This window comes from Chenopodium album, chromosome 21 (genome assembly GCF_948465745.1).
Source record: "Chenopodium album chromosome 21, dcCheAlbu1.1, whole genome shotgun sequence".
In the NCBI taxonomy this organism is placed as follows: Eukaryota; Viridiplantae; Streptophyta; class Magnoliopsida; order Caryophyllales; family Amaranthaceae; genus Chenopodium; species Chenopodium album.
In genome coordinates this window covers 18,959,466-18,980,276 of record NC_137854.1, presented here as the reverse complement: position 1 = coordinate 18,980,276, position 20,811 = coordinate 18,959,466, and the positions used below count along the sequence as shown (strand labels likewise).

General features: G+C 30.1%; 1 protein-coding gene across 1 annotated transcript; it reads left to right on the top strand.

The window, feature by feature from the left end:
• Window positions 1-13,592: 13,592 nt before the first annotated feature.
• Window positions 13,593-19,956, top strand: LOC145600534 (uncharacterized). Its single transcript, XM_081656418.1, has 2 exons — window positions 13,593-14,005; window positions 19,512-19,956. Exons 1-2 carry the CDS (start codon window positions 13,593-13,595, stop codon window positions 19,954-19,956), a joined length of 858 nt encoding a protein of 285 aa, XP_081512544.1.
• The last annotated feature ends 855 nt before the right edge of the window (window positions 19,957-20,811 follow it).

Below are 20,811 nucleotides of genomic sequence, written 5' to 3'. Positions count from 1 at the left end.
ATCGTTCTTTTAAAAAATTAATAACAACCGTGCATTGCACGGGATTTAAACTAGTGAAATATATAAGCCAATAAGTAAAACATATCAGCCAAGTCAGACGCACAAAAAACGGCGTGCGGGCATCCGCACGCAATAGCTTCTTTAGGATGTAAGTAATAACGACAAATAATCTATGGGTGTAAATGTCATTTTGTGCATGTGAGTAAGGGCCAATATGTAATATTAAGGTTAATGGGAGTTTGAAAGCGGACAACTTTGTTAATGTTGTTATAACATAATCTCTTCGTTAACGTCAGTAACTTATATATTCATAGTTAATGTCATTTACTTCGACAATATTAAAATGTAACCTTATAAGTTTATAATAATTAGCTTTCATCTTCATTATATAGATTTAGCATAAGTGCTGCTAATTATTACTTATATTAATCGTTTTATTATCTACATAAACGAAGGGTCAAGTTTTAAATTGAAATCATTTAATTATTGTCCTATATCGAGCGACCCCAATGAGAACTAAACCAATTATTAGAAATCGATAATCAACCTGATCCGTTTTTGGTCAACCTGAAATTGAACTGATTTGAAGAATATTACATCATAAAAGAATTTTAATCGGATAGCAAATTTAATTGTTCAAATTCAATCTTGACCAAATATGACTTTAATTGTTGTTAAACTAAACTATTTCCAACTCTAAACCATTTGAACCTGATAAAAATAGTTTAAATCTAACAACACTGCAAGTTTAAACTAGACAGTTTACAAATTGCAAATTGTTTAATCCGAACTATTTACAAACTGCAATTCTTTTAAACCGAATTGTTAGGAAACTGTAAAACATTTAAAATAAACCATTTACAACATGTTCGTTACTCATTTACAAATAATTAAAATATTACTTAATTTAGTTAAAGACTACAAGTGACATTTAAATGTTTTATTCCCTAAGAAAATATTTTACTAAAGAATTAAAGTTCCCAAAGATCTCGAATTGATATAAAACAAACCTACTACAGCCTGAAAAAACTCGCTTAAAACTGGTAAACTTAATATATAATGTTGCCCATACAAAGTATACTTGAATTTTACCCCATTTGGTCATAGCGTTTGTTGAAGGTGGTCTCAAATCTTATAACCACTAAATAATTTTATTAAATTTATTCATTGTACCATTTTTTTAAGGTAAGCTCAAGTATTTTTTAACCACTAACTATAAATAAATCCTTTCTATACTAATATATTAAAAAAATTCTATACATTTATGTGCCATGTGGCACCTTTCTCTCTAATAAAGATTTTAGTTGGTGCGAATCTTTCAAATCATAAAAGAAAAAATCTTAAGTATTATTGCAATACAATATCAATGTTTAATGTTTTAATGTAAAAGTTAATAAAGTCATGTAAATATTTTTGTATGAAATTGTAAGTAATTAGGCTTCTAACACATTTATAATAACTATGTTAGCTAATGCGTGCAATGTGTGCGCCATAATTAATCATGTATGGGGAGCTCTTTTGGTTTGGTCTTATATTACAAAGTTTTAGTTGTTGGCATCATTAATGAAGGAAATTATGAAAATAATATTTTTTAAGGGAATACATGTCCACACACTATTTTTAAGAGTTCAAAAAAGAGGTAATTTACATTAATGAGGGTATATAAGTGTATAAACATTTTAGATGGTATAATTGTCCAAACACTATTTATAAGAGTTACCTCAAACTAACTAATATTTTTAGGGTTATAAATGTCCGCACACTATTCTTAAGAGCTAAAAAAGAGGCAATTAATATTGGAAAAATTGTCAAAAATAATACAAACTTTTTGTGATCCGCTAAAAACAAGTCAAACTTTTGATTATTTCTAATAACAAACTTTGGGCGGTTTCCGCCTAAAACAAGTTGTAACCGGTTAGTAACTTGATTAATGGGTTGTTTGGGGCACGTGTCAAATTTTTATTGGTTTAGCAATTACATTTGATTTCTTAAAACAATTTATTTATTTATCAAAGGTTTTTTATTTTTAAAAATATATTATTATATTTATTTTTATTTCCCCACTCAACCATATCGCTGCAACCCTACCCTCCTCTCGGCGCCGGCCTGCCAAAATCCCCTCCTCCAGCGCCGCCGCCGACCCCCTTCCCCCGACGCTGACCTGAACCTCCTAACCTCCTATACCCAAATTCTCCCTAACCTGCAAAACCACAAAAAAACCATCTTAACTACCACCCTTGAATTACCCAAATCAAACCTCCTCAACTACCGATAGGGGTTCGGTTTGGGTTTTCGAGGGTGGGTCATGGGTTTTTGGTAGTTTTGTGGGGTAGGGATAAGGATCTTGAGGGAGGGATTCGGTGGTTTGCGGTGATGAAGTTCGATGGTTTGTGGGGTTGGAGTTCGGTGGTTTTACGAGGGAGGGAACTCGGTGGTTTTGTGGGGGAGAGGGAAGAGAGTGACGTGTGGGACGGAAGAGGGAAGTCGGTGCCAGCTGCTGGGAGTGGAATCTCGGCGCAGCAACGCCGGTGACTAGGAGGGAGGCTAGCGTCGGTGGTGGCTGGTGGATGAGATCAAGCACTTTTTTTAGTGAAATAAAATTACTCACTTTGATACCTTGTACCTCTTTCTAATAGCAAAATACACACGTTAGTAAAATTCAATAAAACAAACAATAATTCTAATAAAAGTAATAAAGAGTTTAGAAACTGGATTTGGGGTCCAAACCCTCATAATGTATTAACCTTTCACGTCTAGGCCGAAAGCAACTTTAAACTTGGCTAGGTGTGTCTAGAACTAGTGAGTGCTATGGTGTTTGTGAAAAGGCTAGTTTTGAAAGCTAGAGGGAAAAAGAATAAGCTATTGCTTAAAAGACAGAGAAAGAGAATTGTGATGGTTGTGGATGATCTTGAAAACGGAGGCCTAGGGCCCTAATTATAGAAAAATAGTCCGGAAATCGATAGAAAAGAAATCGAGTTCCATTGTAGGGAATATTTCAAGCATTATGATAACCCCAAACTTGAACCCCACTGTGATCATACACTAAAGTATGGTGGCGTTCCGAAGGGAAAGAAAAGAGAGCAAAAGAGTCGCCAACAAGTTTTAGGAACTTGTAAACCCAAAAGACAATCCAAAGGACCGTCAACTCCATAAGGTCTTGAACCAAACAGGGTCCGGGGATGAGGGTACGAATCCAATCTACAAAAGAAAGGACCCGCCCTATAAAATAGGCCTCTACTTTGTTCTGCTCGTACTCATGCGCGCTTTTCGAATAACATACAAACATCATATTAAACCTACCCTGTTTTTCTATGTTGGTTGAATATTAATGCACAAATAAGACTATTATTGGCGATCAATTGAGTTAAAATCACATTACCCTAAACCAAATTGTTAATTATCTTATTAAGCGTGATTTCAAGTACAAATTCCCTTTAAGCATGCATAAAAGGTGTGATCAAGCAATAACAATATAAAATATATCAAGCAACATAATAATAAACATGATAAATTATGTTAAAGCATAATAAAGCTTAAATATAATAGCAAGATCCTAGGCATGATGCTAACAAGATTAATAACAAATCCTAGCATGTCACTAAGCAATAAAGATCAAAGCTTTAAACCTAACATGGTACTAACATGATATTAGAAAGAGTAAAGCACCCTAAACATGATACTAGAAATCATAAGATACATCCTAACATGATACTAGGAATTAAACACATCCTAACATGATACTAGGAATATTAAACAATAATAAACATACTTTCTACATTGAAAGAGAGTAATAAGATTACATACTTTGAAGCCTCGTACCTCTTTCTAATAACAAAATACACAAGTCAGTAAACTTCAATGAAAATAATAAACAATAATTAAAGAATTAAATTGAAATCAAATTAAAGATTTGACTAGTTTTGGACCAAACCCTCAGAAATTATCAAACCTTGCACGTCTAAGGCGAAGGCAACTTCGAACTTGGCTAAGAGACTCTAAGTCTTGTGAATGCGGAATATTGTGTTTGAAAAAAGGTTGGTTTAGAAAGAGAGAGAGAATAATAAAAAAAGAATAAGCTATATTGTTTAGAGGGAGAATAGAGAGAATTGAGTAGTAACTGATGAGAGTTGATGGAAGTTGATGAAGGTTGATGAATAAAAAAGGGGAGATATGACCTCTACTTATAAGAAAAAAGAGGGTCGAAGAACTAAGAAAAGAATCCGAATTCGAATCGAAATAAAACTCGTAGACAGCAGTTTTTACGAAATTTGTTTTTATCATATCTTTTGATCTAGAAATCCAAACAAGTCATATAATATGTCGTTGGAAAGCTCTTGAACTCTACTTTCTAATGCATTTGGAATCAGATTAAAATCGTTTGTAGATAAAAGTATATGGACGAAATAGTGAAAGGGTGTCAGTTTTGGATAGAGTTTCGTATTCTTTTCATATCTTTTTCGCTATAGCTCGGATTTAATTTTATAATATATCATTGGAAAGATAATTTCAAGATCTATCCAACCATATAAAATTTGGATAAAAATTATGAGGCACGAAAATAATATCTGACTATCTTTGAACATGTTTAAATCCGAATAGAATTAGGAAAGTTTTAAAAAAGGAAAGTTTATATTCAAATCAAATTCCATGATCTTATCTTTTCAAAAAAGGATAATTAAGATATTTTAGAAACTTATAGAAGATTCTAATCAATCCTAATTAGTTTAGGAATTGGATTAAACCTTTGGACCCTCCTCATGATCATTGGGTCGTAGGTAAAATCCGGTTTGGGCCCAGTTTAGTATTTTGGCCATAACTTCCTCATTATTCATCGGAATTGGGCTTATAATATATCGTTGGAAAGGTCTTTTCAAAATCCATCCAACTACACCATTATTGGACCCTTATCATGGACCAAAATAAACTGAATTGGACGTTTTTATAAAATAGAGTGGGTTTTCGAAAATAGAATGAAGGATTTTAATAAAAACTAACCGCAACACTTGACTTTTAACACTTTCACCTCATTCGATTATGGTTCGACGTGACAGGTATTCATCACTGGGTTTGGTTTTAGGGAGACACAAATGGGTGTCTACATCCATTAGGAATCAAAGACCTCCTGTCGCGAACGACAGGGGCCAACGCCAGGCGACATACTATGTCGTATGGCGACAGGTTTGTCATTTTGTGCTAATGAAGAAAATAAACGCGCTTTTCATGCAGAATGCTCTCCTTAATATGATTAAGCAGTAAATTTTGTGTTTATAAATTAAAATCATATTTTCATAAAACACTTATTTTATTCCAAATAAAACTCTTTAAAACATAATTATCAATCCTAATTCTATAAGGATTTAAGAGAACCTTCTAGATTATTTTGGAAGACTAAAGTCAATCCTAATAAATACAGGCTAGAAATGGGTTTAGAAATGAAATCAAGCACTTTTTTATTTCAACACTAAACTCGAACCTAATGGTAATAATAGGTTTCCCTCGTCACCAGGTTTCGGTCGGGGAGTTGTTTTTAGGTGTCTATACTTATTAATAAATTTTTCTGTCTCATTCAGTAATTTTCGTGTGTTTTTATTTTAAGTAGTAATATTTGTTAGTTTACTTCTTATTTTGTTTGATTTTATTTACTTGTATAGTTTTAATTAATTTTTAGTTTTAGTTTTTGTATCGTCTGTTTATTTTAATTTAATTACTTTATTTATTTTCATTTTATTTATCTCAATCTATCCCTTGTCTTTGGTTGTATGTATAGGGGGTTGTTCGAGACGAGAAACTAACCGTTTTAAGGTTGAAAGCACAAGCTCCACTCAGTTGCTGATGCTGCCCCCTTAGCCACTTAAACATCATCACCACATCTTCCTTATCCAACCTCCAACAGCCACCCGCCCACCTTATACAACCATCATCGACACTACATCAGTCCACCTCGCACCTCACGCCTAGCCATTAATGCCAAGTAGTAGCACCGACGATTTATTCCCAAAAACAGGACAAACCGAAGCCCTAGCTGACTCCTAACTCCTGCGTTAGCAACTAACTCGAGTACTCCACCACACTCGCTGCTCGTGCGTAGAAATCGAGGCAGGAACTCCATGGATTTCAAAGGCCGAAGTTGCACACGCAATACCCACATTCTCTACTTGCATGAGAAATGAATACCGAGTGGTTTCGATTAGATGGTTGATTAAAAGAACGGATTCGATTTATTGATGATGAAGATTTGCGATTGATGATGTGAGAAGCATCAAAACATTAGAATTGCCAAATTCGAAGGAATGGGGGCTGACTGTTAAGTGGCATTTGTTTTAGTTTTCTTTTCGTTTTGGGAAATTCTCTTTGGTAACCTTGTATTTTATAATTTTCTATCTAATAAATTGTAAAATAACTTATTATTTAGGAAATTTTTACAATTACCACCTTCTATTATGTCCATTTTAGCAATTACCACCTTTTTTTTTTTTTGAAAATTACCACCTTTTATTTTCAAAAACATCAAAAGTTACCACCTTCTTGCCTCCCAACTACCACATGACGTTATTTTGGGCTCATTCTTTCCCTTCCCTCCCTATTTCCCTTACATTTCTCATTCCTAACTCGATTATCATCTCCCCTTTCACTTCCCCCCCCCCCAAAAAAAAATCAGAAACACTTCAATTCACTCCTCCAAATCAAAATTGACGAATAATAATTATTGGTGGTTTAGGGGAAATAAAAGTGAAAGGGGAGATGAGAATCTAAATAGGAATGAGAAATGGGAGGGAAGTTAAAGGATGGACAAAAAATGACGTCATGTGGTAGTTGAGAGGCAAGAAGGTGGTAACTTTTGATGTTTTTGAAAATAGAAGGTGGTAATTCTCCAAAAAAAAATTAAATAAATAGAACGTGGTAATTGCTAAATGCACATAATAGAAGGTGGTAACTGTCAAAATTTTCTATTATCTATGGTAATCACGAATTATTAAGATTAAGCCATACATGACATAAATGATAATTTTTTTTTTATTAAATCTATAATCATGGTTAGATTTTATTACTTTTTATTTTTTCTTCAATTTCTCTCATCCCACCTTTTTCTCACTCTTCTATGGCTATCCACTCATCAATCCACAATAACCACAACACCACCACTTGACCCCACCCTATTCTTACCAGAAAACTTCACTCCCACCCTAACCCCAACCCCAAGTCCCCATCGAAACCCACCAAAACCTCTTCACTCATGACGTACCAATTATTACAACAACGACAACGAAGGGGGTGAAGGAACGTGGAGGCAAGGAGCTGGTATTAGAGGGTGATCTTGGTGACGGAGTACTAATGGAAGTTATTGGTGAATGGTAAATTGTTACTCTAGTAAAAGAGAAAAGAAAGAATGATGATTTAGTTGAAAACGTAGTGGAGGGGATGTATGAATATTTGGGCAATTATGTCATTTTACCTTTTATTTTATCATTAGGAGCTTAACCATAGTTAAGGAATTAATAAAAACTATCATTAATATTATAATTAATTTGATAACAATAACACAAGATTACCACTAGTAATGAATTTTTATCCAGTTTACTAATGAGATAAGGAAAAAACCCTAAGTGGTAGGCCCCGTTCAGTTCACCTTATTTTTATTGAACTGAAATTATTTTTACTGAACAGAAATCATTTTTGCTAAACTTAATTTAATTTTATTGAATTGAAATTATTTTTGTTGAATTGAAATTATTTTTACTGATTTTTTGTTATATTTCTTCATTAAAGTTACTGATTTTTAGTGAACTTATTTTTGCTGAACTGAAACTATTTTTATTGAATTGAAATTATTTTTAGGATTTTTTGACAATTACCGCCTACAATTGTTGTTGTTTTAGGAATTACCACCTACAATATTTTTATTGGAATTTACCACCCACATTTTATGAAAATAATAAAACTTCCCACCATTTTGAAAGATGATGTCATGGTGGGGCCCACAAACGGTCTTTCCCCCATTTTCCCTCCTTTTCGTTTCTTCCTCTTTCGATACTCTGTCTTTCTTCTTCATGTCTTTTTTAATTTTGCACAAATACTAAAATCAAATTGCTAAAATAAAAAATGTTGGGTTTTAAAATTCACTGTTTTCGCTCCAAATCTTAAAAAATTAGGGTTTCTAGTAATTCGATTTCAAGCTATGCCTCAATTTAGATGGAAGTGGAAGAAGAGGGAAGAGAAAATCAAGTGAAAAGAAAGAAAATGGAGGGTAATAGCATGGATGACATCATCTTTGAGGGGTTGGTCAAAGTGGTGGGAAATTTTGGTGTTTTGGGAAAATGTAGGTGGTAAATTTCAATAATAATAATAAAAAAAATTGTAGGTGGTAATTCCTAAAACAACAATTGTAGGTGGTAATTGTTAAAAATCCTTATTTTTACTAAATATTTGTTTTAAGGTGGAGTGAACAGGACCTTACCAAAGAGAATTTCCCTTTCTTTGTCCCTTTTTCTTTTCATTTTCATTTTCAATTTTCTTATTTCTTTCTTTATTTTATTTTTTTCTTTATCCCTTTTATCCTTTTTATTGTCTAACCTAGTATAAATATCAATTTTGGGGTGATTATAAAATCAACTACTATTTCACATTTTAATTATAATTAGCTATGTTTCTCTCTCTTTCTCTCTACCCCTCTCTCTCAACTTAGGTTAGAGTTTAGGAAGGATTAGTTTCCATAATTAGGGTTTTCAAGTGAGGAATTTCAATGGTGGAATTTAGAGTGTGAAGAATAATTAACTTGTGACAATTGTTTTGGAGATCTCTTTATTAAATCAATGAGCATTTCCTGCTCTATCTCAATCTTTATTTGAGCTTTCTTTATTGATTTTGATTATTTAATCTCTTTTATTCGTTACTAGTATATTAATGCTACTTTTAGTTTGTTAATCATGTTTAGTGCATTGTGTTCTTGTTAGGAAGCTGGTGATGATTAATTTGTGATTTAATCATATTTAGGAGTAAGGATTTGAGATTTATTGTGATTAAATAATGCTTTGTTGTTCTTGTTTTACCACATTTTGATTATAAGTTGTAAATTATATGTAAGTTATCGAAGATAGTGTACCTAGTGTATCTTATTTAATTGATTCGATCTTGTTTATTACCTCTAAATATACAGAATTATGGCGATATAGTGAATCCTATGTTAGAGTAATCAATCACTACCGATAGCATTTAGAGGATAGTATCTTAAATCAATGAGGATGTTTACTAAGTTCACAATGTCTCCTTCATTCCTAATTCTTGATTGTTGTTTAATTTACATAATTAATTTGATAAAATCTCCTTAGTTCAGTTTGTTTAGTAATTGATCTTTCTTGTTAGTCTCCTCCTTTAATGTTAGTTTTCTCGTTCCATTGTTTCAATTTAGCTTAATTGTTGGTCGTGCTTGATAGTGATTATGACGTCCCTATGGTTCAATATCTTAACTTACCTTTTAAACTCGTATCGGGGTAGTTGAGTGTTATAAATATCGTTGATTGTTGGACATTTCATACAATGACATGAATTTCCTTCATCACGTATTTTTTAGGGTGTTTAATATGTTGAAATTATCAAACAATAATTTGTAATGCCATGACATTAAAACTTTTCTTAATAGACAATGATTATAAAAAGTTATTCAGGGCATAAACCCATGACACTCACTAATATTTAATTTTAGTATTACGCTAAAGTTTTAATACACTTAATACCTCAATTAACACAACCAATGTTAATGACACAGGTAATTATGCAAAATAATTTTCCCTAGTCGTCTCAAATTACAAATTAAAGCAAATAAAATCATTGAGGTTGACTAACATCTAGTTAACAAGGTCATGTTAACGACATTAAGTTACTTTTGTCAGTTGAAATACCTTTATAACTAGCTAGAATAAGTAGAGGAAAATGTTATTTCAATACACATACATCATGAGGCCTAACTTTTGCAATTTACCATATTGCCATTAGATAAATCATCTTTGTTTATAATAAAGATAAATTGGGAAGCCTCTTGTAAAATTCGATGAGTGTTTTGGAATTTAGAAAATTTTAATTTATCTGTTTGGTGTAATTTGCATTTGAATTGTTTCTTTGATTGTTTGAATTTGTTGCTTAAGTTAATTGCCGACATTGGAATAGTTGCAACCGGTTTAAACCCGGATCAAACTGGAAAATAAAGTCCAAATTGGAACCCAGACCGGTTAATATCGATGTTGTCCCAATTTGCGAATTTTTAAATTCAAGTCCTGGTCCATTTTGGTCTTTGTCCGGTTTGGTTTTAGATCGATACATAGCTCAAGATTACGGAACTATGCATTCATATGTATATGATTAATATACAAATCAAATACTTCAATTTAGTTGTCTATAATTCTACATGCTAACATGAAAAGTTGGAAAAAAAAGCATGGAATTAATATTTTACTAAATAACTTAAATACTCAATGCATGACAAATTTGCATTACAGGTTTAATATTATTTATGAAAATTACAAACTTCAAAGTATAGTGATACAATAATTATTAAATTAGAAACTTAGGATGAAATAACAGTAAAAGCAAGCTTATGTAGGGATTGGGTATTTCAAGTTCAACATCAAAATTGTTGAAAATTTTGATTTTTAACACTAAAAAATTGGTTTTTAACAGTACGAAGAAAAATAATTTACTTTAATACCACAGAAAGTTTAGGAAATTGGATTTTACCCGCAGTTATAAATTTTTGTCAAAAAATCCATTAAGTGAGGTCCATAGTAACACGTGTTTTCAAATTATTATTGGTTTAAAATAAGAAAAAGAAAATATAATTGTGAAAAAAATTCAAATTCCTAAAACTACCTAGAAACCCTTGCTCCACCACCTCCATCCTTTTCTATGCCCTCACCTAGCGTAACCGCCACCCCTCCCCAAGCCTAAAATCTACCCATCGGCATCTCCCTTCTCTTTCCCCCAACTAGACCTGGTTATTGGACAGTTCGGGCCGGTATCGATGCAGGTCGGTTGCGGGTCGACTCAAATAGGGTCATATTTTTTAGGGTCAATATCAGGTCAGGCCAATTCGGGTCGCGGGTAAATAAGGAGTCAATAATAGGCGGGCCTACAAAATATCAATTAAAATAAATATTGGACAAAGCCATTATAACGTATATATGAATACAAATTTATCTAAGTAATTTTCTTACATTATCTATTTTCTTTATAAATATTATTGAAAAAACATTTTAGCCCTATATTGACCATACTCAATAAGGGCCCTACCCAATAAAGGCCTTGTCCATTAAAAGCCCTTTAAGATTGGCCCTGACCCTATTATCATTGGGCTACTATGACCCTAACTACTTAAGGGATTAAAGACGAAACATGTAAGTGGTGGTAAAATATATTTAATTTTTAAAATTTTGGTGGTGTCAAGATATAATTTTTTTTGGAGGTGTAAAAATCCAATTTTCAACCTTAATAATATGGTATTAAAAATAAAAATTTCCTTATAAATATAAACAAATTATTTCATGAATCACGAACCATTATATACTGAACAATTTTTTTGATGGATGTGTTATTAATATGCGATGATGAACAACAACTGAAAATAAGATAGAAATATCTAGAAAAATTAAGGAGCTAGAGAATTATAGAAGATTAGCAGACAATTGTTTACAAGTAGTTGTTGGTTGACAACGTTGTCGAGAGTTTATGGTTTTCGAATTACTTTAAAATTTCAAAACTCAAAAGAGATTTTTTTTTAATCCGTTAGAGGACTTTACAAACTTTAATGATATCAATGAATAGTTATTAGGCTTATGGCATGTCTATATTTTTAGGGAAAAAAAAGTCAAAGAACCAAGATACCAGCCAGGTTCAGTTTTTTCCAAGTTTAGATCATACCGGACAAATCCAAAATGAAAACCTTGCAACCTAGAGACTTGACCGGTTTCAAATAGTATAGTTAATCTATATTATTAGTCTGTACCGATTCTTAAACATCCCTGATCACAATTAAAATACTACAAATTATTACGATAATGAGTTTTATGACATTAAAATTTCAGAGTACAATATTAAGAGGAATCTATTAATATTTAGTGACTGAAAATTTTAAAGGAACTATAGAGTGCCACGCATCATTTTTTATCCTTTATTTTAATATCACTTTTATCCCTTCTATCTAAATAGTTTAATCAAAAATTTTAAATTACATATTACATTTTTACTAATTATAATTTTTTTTTTAAAAAAAAAGTTACATAGTCTATAATTATAAACTTTGTTAACTTAATTCTAGTACTACTTTCTTCATATGAAAAGTGTTGGTTAGTTACATAGTCTATAATTATAAAGTTTATTGAAAGCTATATATAGTTTGATTGCTCATTGTATAATCTCAGTACTAAAATCGCTTTCTCTATCTTTAGAATTGTAGATTTAAGGAACATAGAATTGAAAAAGATGGTCTAGGAAAGTTAAACAAGGTTTGTAGCATGTTGTCGTGTCGGGTAGTTTGCTATTATGATGTAATTTGTATTTTGAAATGTGACATATGATCGAGGCAATACATTTTATTTTATTTAATACATAAACAAATATTAGCTTTAATCCAATTTCACAACAACCCAAAAATACAAGAGAACAGTCCTTCAATTAATTTAAATTAAACCAAAAGGTTTAATTTGTGCATCGTACAGGCTAAATACTAGTGAAAGTATATATATAGTAATTATGTTACCAACAAAAATCTCCCCATTTTGAACTGTTACATGACTATATAAGCAAAGAGGCTATTTTAGTAAGAGAGAGAAAGATAAAAGGAGAAGTTTAAGGGAGAGGGAAAGAGTAATAGAGGAAAGAAGAATAATTTAAGATTAATTTTAACAAAAACCAAATATATGCAATGTAGTTTAACATTCTAAATAAAGGGGGTTTATTTTTAGTTGTATTGATGTATGGATCCTTTATTGTTTTTTCATTTACACTAGAAAAACCATTAATTTCGAAAGAAGGCATTAATTTACAAAAATAACTTATAACCAATTACTAAAAAGAGGGTTGATATTTGTGTCTTTGAACTGAGAACATCTAATTAAAGTTTGTAATATTATTCTTAGTTTTGGTTACTTCTCAATTTTTTTAATCAAATAACTTTTCTTGATATTGACCATATACTCTCCTCATTTTTCTTTACCCATCATTCTTAATCATATTCATCAAAACTATCTTGTTTGAATTAATCCGTATCTTTCTTCAAATTTCTTTACCACCTTCACCAAAAAAAAACGGCATCCATAAAAGATATTGGCAAGGCTTACAAAAACCTTGTTATTAAATGGAATCATGATAAAAATAATTTCAACAAGCATGACGTTTCCTCCAAATTTCACGATAACACTCAAAGTTATAAGGTAAAATCTTCAAGCATACTTATAAGTTTTTATATGATTATATAGATACATACAATTTATTCTAACCATTGATACATTTTGATTTTATAGAATTCTAATGACAAAAACCAAGAAGGGAGTTGGAATACTCCAACAACTTCTGCAAAAAAAGGAAGTTTTCATCATAAACGCAGTATGGACGATAGTTTCTTTGTACGATCTCCTTCGTTACTCTCAAGGACTAATAGTAGAAGAAGTCACACTCCATCACCTCACTTAAATAGAAGTCATAGTCGATCAGCCGACATGATAGATTTCGTAAAAAGAAGTATAAGTAGAAAGGGTGCAACAAGCTCATCACCCGTGGAAACTCCAAATATCACTCTAAGTAAACTAATGAGTCATAATCATACAAATACAATTAACTTTTCAGGTGACTTATCGAGAAATACAAGTCGTAGGAGCACAACTCCAATTATATTTTCTCAATCCAAAATACGGAAGAAACCACATCAAGTTGAGAAGAGGCTCGAATGCTCATTAGAAGAATTATGCTTTGGCGCTACTAAGAAAATAAAGATAAAAAGAGATGTTATTTCAGATGCTGGGTATGTCGTCTATCCCTTCTTATGTTATTGAATTTTCATTATCTATCATATGAATCTTACACTTTTGTTAACTTTTTTTTTTTATTTGTAAATCATTCATAATTTTGTTTGTGTAGTACAAACTTATATTGTTACATGATTCCTACATTATTGGAACGTGTATTTAGATTTGACAATGTTGTTGCTAGTATATTTTACTAATACACTTTTCATGGCGTACCTCCCCATTAGTACACTATGTCAGTACCCTTTTTTTTTTTTTTTTTTTTTTAAAGCATCACTTGGAATTTTCCACTATTCATATTTTACCTTTGCCATAATATTTTAACTAATATATAATTTATAATTATGATCTATAATATGTTGTTGGTTTTTATACAATATCTACTTTTATAATATAATTATTTATATAATTTTGCTAATATCTAATTAAGGATATTGATGGTCAAAGTCGTGTCTCGATAAATGTGAAAACTCAGGTGATGCATTTAAAAAACACATAGTGAGTAGTATAAGTAAAATTATTTACCATTTTTCATATCTCAATAATTATTATATTTAAATAGAAATTAAGGTAATGTATAAATAGTAAATAATTTCTAATACATCTATTGTAATTTCTTAAATAATAATTACAGTAATTCAATCTAATTTCTAATTCAAATTGTTCTTAAATATAGTACATAAGTTATTTCCATTTTTACTTTCAACACAATATTATATTATATTGCATCTATTTTTGATAAAATTAACTAATTTCACAATGTCGGTACTACTCTATAAAAACTATATTCTTGATAAAGAAAATGAAAACCCCCTTTTTTTATTTATTAATTTGACATTTTTATGCCGTGCTTTGATTGTTATGTAATTCTTAAAAAATCATGTTATTTAATTTGTCTTGATTTAGGGCGTGTTCGACAATATCTTTTGAGTAGTTTTTAGTGGTTTGACTTATTCAACCCATCACTTAGTAAAAAAACACGAGTGTTTGGGAATGAAGTGGTGGGAATAGAGTTTAGTGGTTGAAGAAGCTTTTGTGAAAAGTTAATATTATTAGCTTTTGTTAAAAGTTAGTTAGCTCTTGGAAATTCTTCTTCTATATTTTTAGAATTTTACAGCTAATAGCTAGTCAATAACTATTTTACCAAATACTTATAATTAACTTTTTTATTTTCACAGCTAACAACTAGTTGACAGATAACAACTACACATGCGTCCAACATTTACTACCCGAGCTAACAGTTACCTCTATCACTACTTTTTGCTAAACAAGCCCTAACTCATTCTTTCCCCCCAAAACTAAAACATTATACAGCCTAGCATCATAATTTTGAGCATAAACAGTAAACTTTAAACCAGTTTTGAGTTATTCTAAATAATCTTTAATGAATACATTGCTAATTGAATTAAGATTAAAGTGCAATTATTAAATCATGCTTAAATCACAATTAAATTGTAGGACAATCTTTGTAAATTCAATCCATGAAGAGAGAAATAATATATGAAGAAGAATAACCCTAACCATATTGCATACACAAGTAACCAAGTTAATGGCGACTAGTAATTTAGTATATAAAGTTGATTTGTAAAATGTTTATATATATATATATATATATATATATATATATATATATATATATATATATATATATATATATATATATATATATATATATATATATATATATATATTTTCTAAGAAAAAAAAAAGCAAAAACACAAATAGAGCACACTTGAAGCAATGAAACTCTTGATAAAAATTACGAAATATATATCTCTTAATAATGGTATGTCCAAGGTGACCATATACACGCAAATCCAGGTATTTTTTTAGTAGGAGAGATGAGACATTTCCTATCTTTTTTTGTCAATTTTGACTCAAATTCGATCCAAATGACCAAAATGCCCCCTAAACCCTTGAAGACCATGTATTTCGCACAAAAATCGAAGAATTAAAATGTTTACCAGAATTTTTTTTTGACGGCATATGGTAAAAAATAATTTAAAAATTTTTTTTAGTGGTAAAAGTCAAAATATCCTTCTTTTTATTGAACTGGAATAATTTTTACTAAACTAAAATTATTTTTACTAAACTAAAAGTACTTTTATTGAATATTATTTTTGTAACGTGAAAAGAACATGCTCTAAACATTATATTATTTTAATTTAGGTGAAAGTAATGGGGCCTAAGTGTATTTGAAATTTAATACATAAGATCATGGTGTTAAAAAGCTATATTAGTTTTATCTCAATTTACAGTATTCTGAAAAAACATATCAAATAAAATTCTTATTTTTAATTTGTTCAAATAAAATTTAAGGAAGAGGCTTTTATAGTATTATCAAAGACAACACAACGGAAGACTACTTTCCAAAATTAATGTGAATATCCAACCATAATTACTGAACTGCAAAACAAAATAAACTAAAATACAATAATCTAAAATCAGCTACTAAAAATTAGAATCATTAACGACACAAAAACCAAAATCAACATAATCCAAACTAATAAGGGAGTGAAGTTTCGATGTTTGGTTTAAATTATATCCGAAGCCGAAATCAAATTGAAATAATTTTGTTTTAAGTTTTTCAACCTAAATCCAATCCGAATTTAAATTTGTTCCAATCAAAACTGAACCAAGTTTCTAATTTTAAAACGAAGTCAATCCATAAACCAAATTAGTATTCGGTTTAATTAATCCTAACTGAATTTCTTATTCTAAAATCGAATCTAATGCATAAACCAATATTTCTTACATCTTTTTTTGTTTAGGCCTTTGATTTTTTTAAGCAAAATTTATAAATTTTAATGGAAAAGTAAAAGATCTAATCAATAAATACTCAAAATATTTTTATAAATTAAACTCTTATAGGTTTTATTTTTCTACTAATAATCTCAAGAGCAATTGACGTACATAATACATAAAAAAAGATATATCAAATTTGTACGACACTCTCGTGCTTCCTCGTATATAACTCTAGTGAAACTAAGCCTTCATATCCATCTTTAACATCACTCCAAAAAATAGATATTCATTAATATTACACTTAAGAGTGAATGAAAATAATAAAACCAAAAAATTAGCATGAAATAATAGATATATTTGTACCCATACGTAGATAGATGAAATCATTTGTGACATTCTGTGTTCTCATTCATGTGTAGCTTGTATATGTAGTATGAAAACTAAATTGATGAGAGCGAGATATTGAAAATTTTAGCCAGGAGACAAGATGAGAAAGAAAGGGCTTAGTTTACAAATTGGGCATATTTGGTTTTGAGAAGCCCGAACCCAAATCCAAAACGGAAAACTAAATTTGTAATTTTTTCAATCCAATCTAAAGCTAATAAATGTTAAAACTAATAAATGTTAAAGCAATAAATAAAATCATATAAATATGACAAATATGGAAGAGAAATAATAAAATTATAGTTAGATCTCAACACTCAATCCCATCATGGCTCTCAAGCTTCCACTACCTGTAATTTTTCTTTACATTGTTTTGCTACACACCATAAAACTTAGGGAATGTTCTCATACGTTGAAATTCAGTTCAGTTTAGTTCAGTTCAGTTTCGTTCAGCTCAGTTCAGTTCAGTTCAGTTCCGTTCAGCTAAGTTCAGCTCCTAATTTCCTTCTCTTATAAAATATTCATTTCAGTTCAGTTCAGTTCAATTTAGTTCAGCTGAGTTTAGTGAATGAGAACAGGCCCTTAGTTGTTGCTTGAGCAAGATAAAAATAAGGTCATAAACACAAAGTAATGTATAAATCATCAAAATAGAGTGCATACACACTAATAGGCAATGTATAAATTAACGTGCTTCCTCCTGATCAATATATATAATTAAAAGAAAAAAAATCTTGCTTCTCCGAAAAATAATACTTCGATCACCACTTACATACCTCGATTTTAGCTGCTAATCTATATTAGAATTACTTGAATAACACATCAAATAAGTTTTCTTTCCTTACCTTGCCTTTAATTAGGGACCTTAGTGCAAGAGCTAATCGAGCGAATATCAAATATAGCTTGTATCATTCATTAAATGATGGAATTCCAGCTTATTAATAAATAAAGAAAGCATGGAGTTTTGTACCCCTTATAGAAGTCATGGTTAAATATAAAACTCCATAAACCCACCCCCCAAATATTCGCCTTTTCTGGTATAAATGTTCCAAAAGTTTTAGTGCGTACCCTCTTATATTATTATTGATAAAAAAACGAAAAAAAACAACCATCAATAAATAACCATCCAATTATCTCCAATTTTATTTCTTGATTATTTAGGGAGTATCAACATATTTATTACTTAATTTAATCATCCTTGCCTTGGATGTGCACAAAATAACACTATTACTACCTTGATGTATAAAATTAAAGCATGTGGTGCATCAAAACACAAATAAATAATGCTTTCTTTCTTTACTAACTTATGCATAAAAGCACTCATAAAAATAATCTTTCCTTGACTGAACCAAATTAAACCATGATTGATAAATTATTATTAACATACTAAAATATTAATACCTTCATTTCTTGATAAATAATTCAACAGACTTTTAAACATGCTTAGCTCATATTTACTAACTAATCTCATGGTTCATGTCCATCACAACTTGTATCAAGTTTACATGTAACATATCAATTGACCCTCCACTTACACCATAACCCTTGAACTATAATGTAAAGATTATTGAGTTCAATTAATTCCCTTTTATCGAGATGATAGAATGAAGATTTGAACATTAAGGGTTTTTTATTGAATTGGAGGGTAGTGGAATGTGGTGTTGTCAATGGTGTCCAAGAGGCCAACGATGGTGGAAGAGCTTAGGCTAATAGCAGTAAGAATGGTGACTCAGACGACCTTTGCTTCATCAATAGTGAAGTAGTTCATTCCTTTAACAAGGGAGTGGTTTTTTTTTTTTTTTTTTGCTTCAATAATGGCGTAGTTCTCAAATTGCGATAAGATATAAGTTGATCAATGGGTGGAATTGAAAATGGAATGCGAATGAATGATGGGGAGGGTTTAGAGGTTAGGAACTTTTTGGCTATATAAATGTATAATTGGGGGTATTTATGCAAATATAACCGCACGTTAATTATATCCTAACATAGATAATTAAAATGTATTAATCTTCCAATATCAATATGGAAAATATATCACACAAATGTATATTTTAATATGGTTATATCTCATCCATCTAATATCGTATCATGTTTTTAGTTCAATATGATGCCCAAAAGCATCCTTAGTGTTCAACTAATTAATTACTCCTTGTCCGACTATATTTGGAGTGGATAAATATACCTATCCCATCGTCTATGTAAAATAGAAAATAAAAATAAATAATTCTTCCTACCTTTTAATTAAAGTTGGATCCCACACTCAACATCCCTTTTTTCACTTGCAAATTAGTTTGAATATTTTGTCACCCTTATTTTTTGTTAAATAATGTCAAAATTGAAGTGTCAATGTTATTGATGATCAATTATTTATTGCAGAATAATTGTTCAAGAAGAGGAAACTTTACATATTAATGTCAAGCCGGGTTGGAGAAAAGGAACAACGATAACATTTGAAGGAAAAGGTGATGAAAAACCAGGATATTTGCCTGCAGATATCATATTCTTGATAGATGAAAAAAGACATGCTTTATTTAAAAGAGTAGGTGATGACTTAGAGTTGGGAGTTGAAATCTCTTTACACAAAGCTCTTGTTGGTTGTAGTATAACCCTGCCATTACTAGGGGGCAAAAAAATGTTTTTACGAGTCGATGACGTAATATATCCAGGATACGAAAAAGTTATTCAAGATCAAGGAATGCCTTTGTCTAATGAATGTGGAAAGCGAGGCGACCTACGACTAAAATTTATTGTCAATTTTCCGAATAAATTAAGTGATGATAAATGTATAAAAATTTGTAACATCTTAGAAACTTGTTCTTGATATGAAATTTTGTGCATTTATATATTTTAGTGTCACTTTTATTAAATGCCTTCATCATAAGTTAATATATCTTTCTTCATTAAAATCGATCATGCCTTCATCATAATGTTAATATATCTTTCTTCATTAAAATCGATCATACCACACCAAATTAATTCTTTTACCTTGAAAACCCAAGAAAAGTACGTAAACATAAACCTTTTAGATTAGATCAACATCAACATTAATTCTGAAGTCATCAATGATTCAAACATTTGTACTATTATTTTGCATTAGAATAATAAAAGGAAATTCAATGCCATATACTTTGTACCAATACAACTTTAAACATTGCAACCAACTTTACCCTTTCATTAAGATCAGAATTTAAATAATTGTAAATTATCTTTAAACATCTATATGTATAAAGTATAATTATATGAATTTAGGAAAGCGATACGTCATTAAAAGGAAGTTGAAAGTAAATGTATATACATATATATATATATGTATACATATATATGTATATATATATATGTATACATATATACATACATATATATATATATATATATATATATATATATATATATATATATATATATATATATATATGTATACATATATACATACATATATATACATACATATATATATATATATATACATATATATATATATATATACATACATATATATATACATATATATATGTATAGGAGGCACAAATGTTATATGGATTGATTTTGTCCATCTTATTATGTGTCATCATGTTATCCTATATTGGCTTGAGGATTATTATTTCGTTGGAGCATGACTATGCTTCATTTATCCTTTGTTGTCTGTATTTTAACATAAAGAGGGAAACAATTTATG

What these genes read in the sequence shown, in the direction of transcription:
- LOC145600534 (XM_081656418.1), top strand. Translation starts at nt 13,593, where the DNA reads ATGGACGATAGTTTCTTTGTACGATCTCCTTCGTTACTCTCAAGGACT. An exon ending in GATGTTATTTCAGATGCTGG is followed by an intron (nt 14,006 to 19,511) that starts GTATGTCGTCTA and finishes TATTTATTGCAG; the next exon opens with AATAATTGTTCAAGAAGAGG.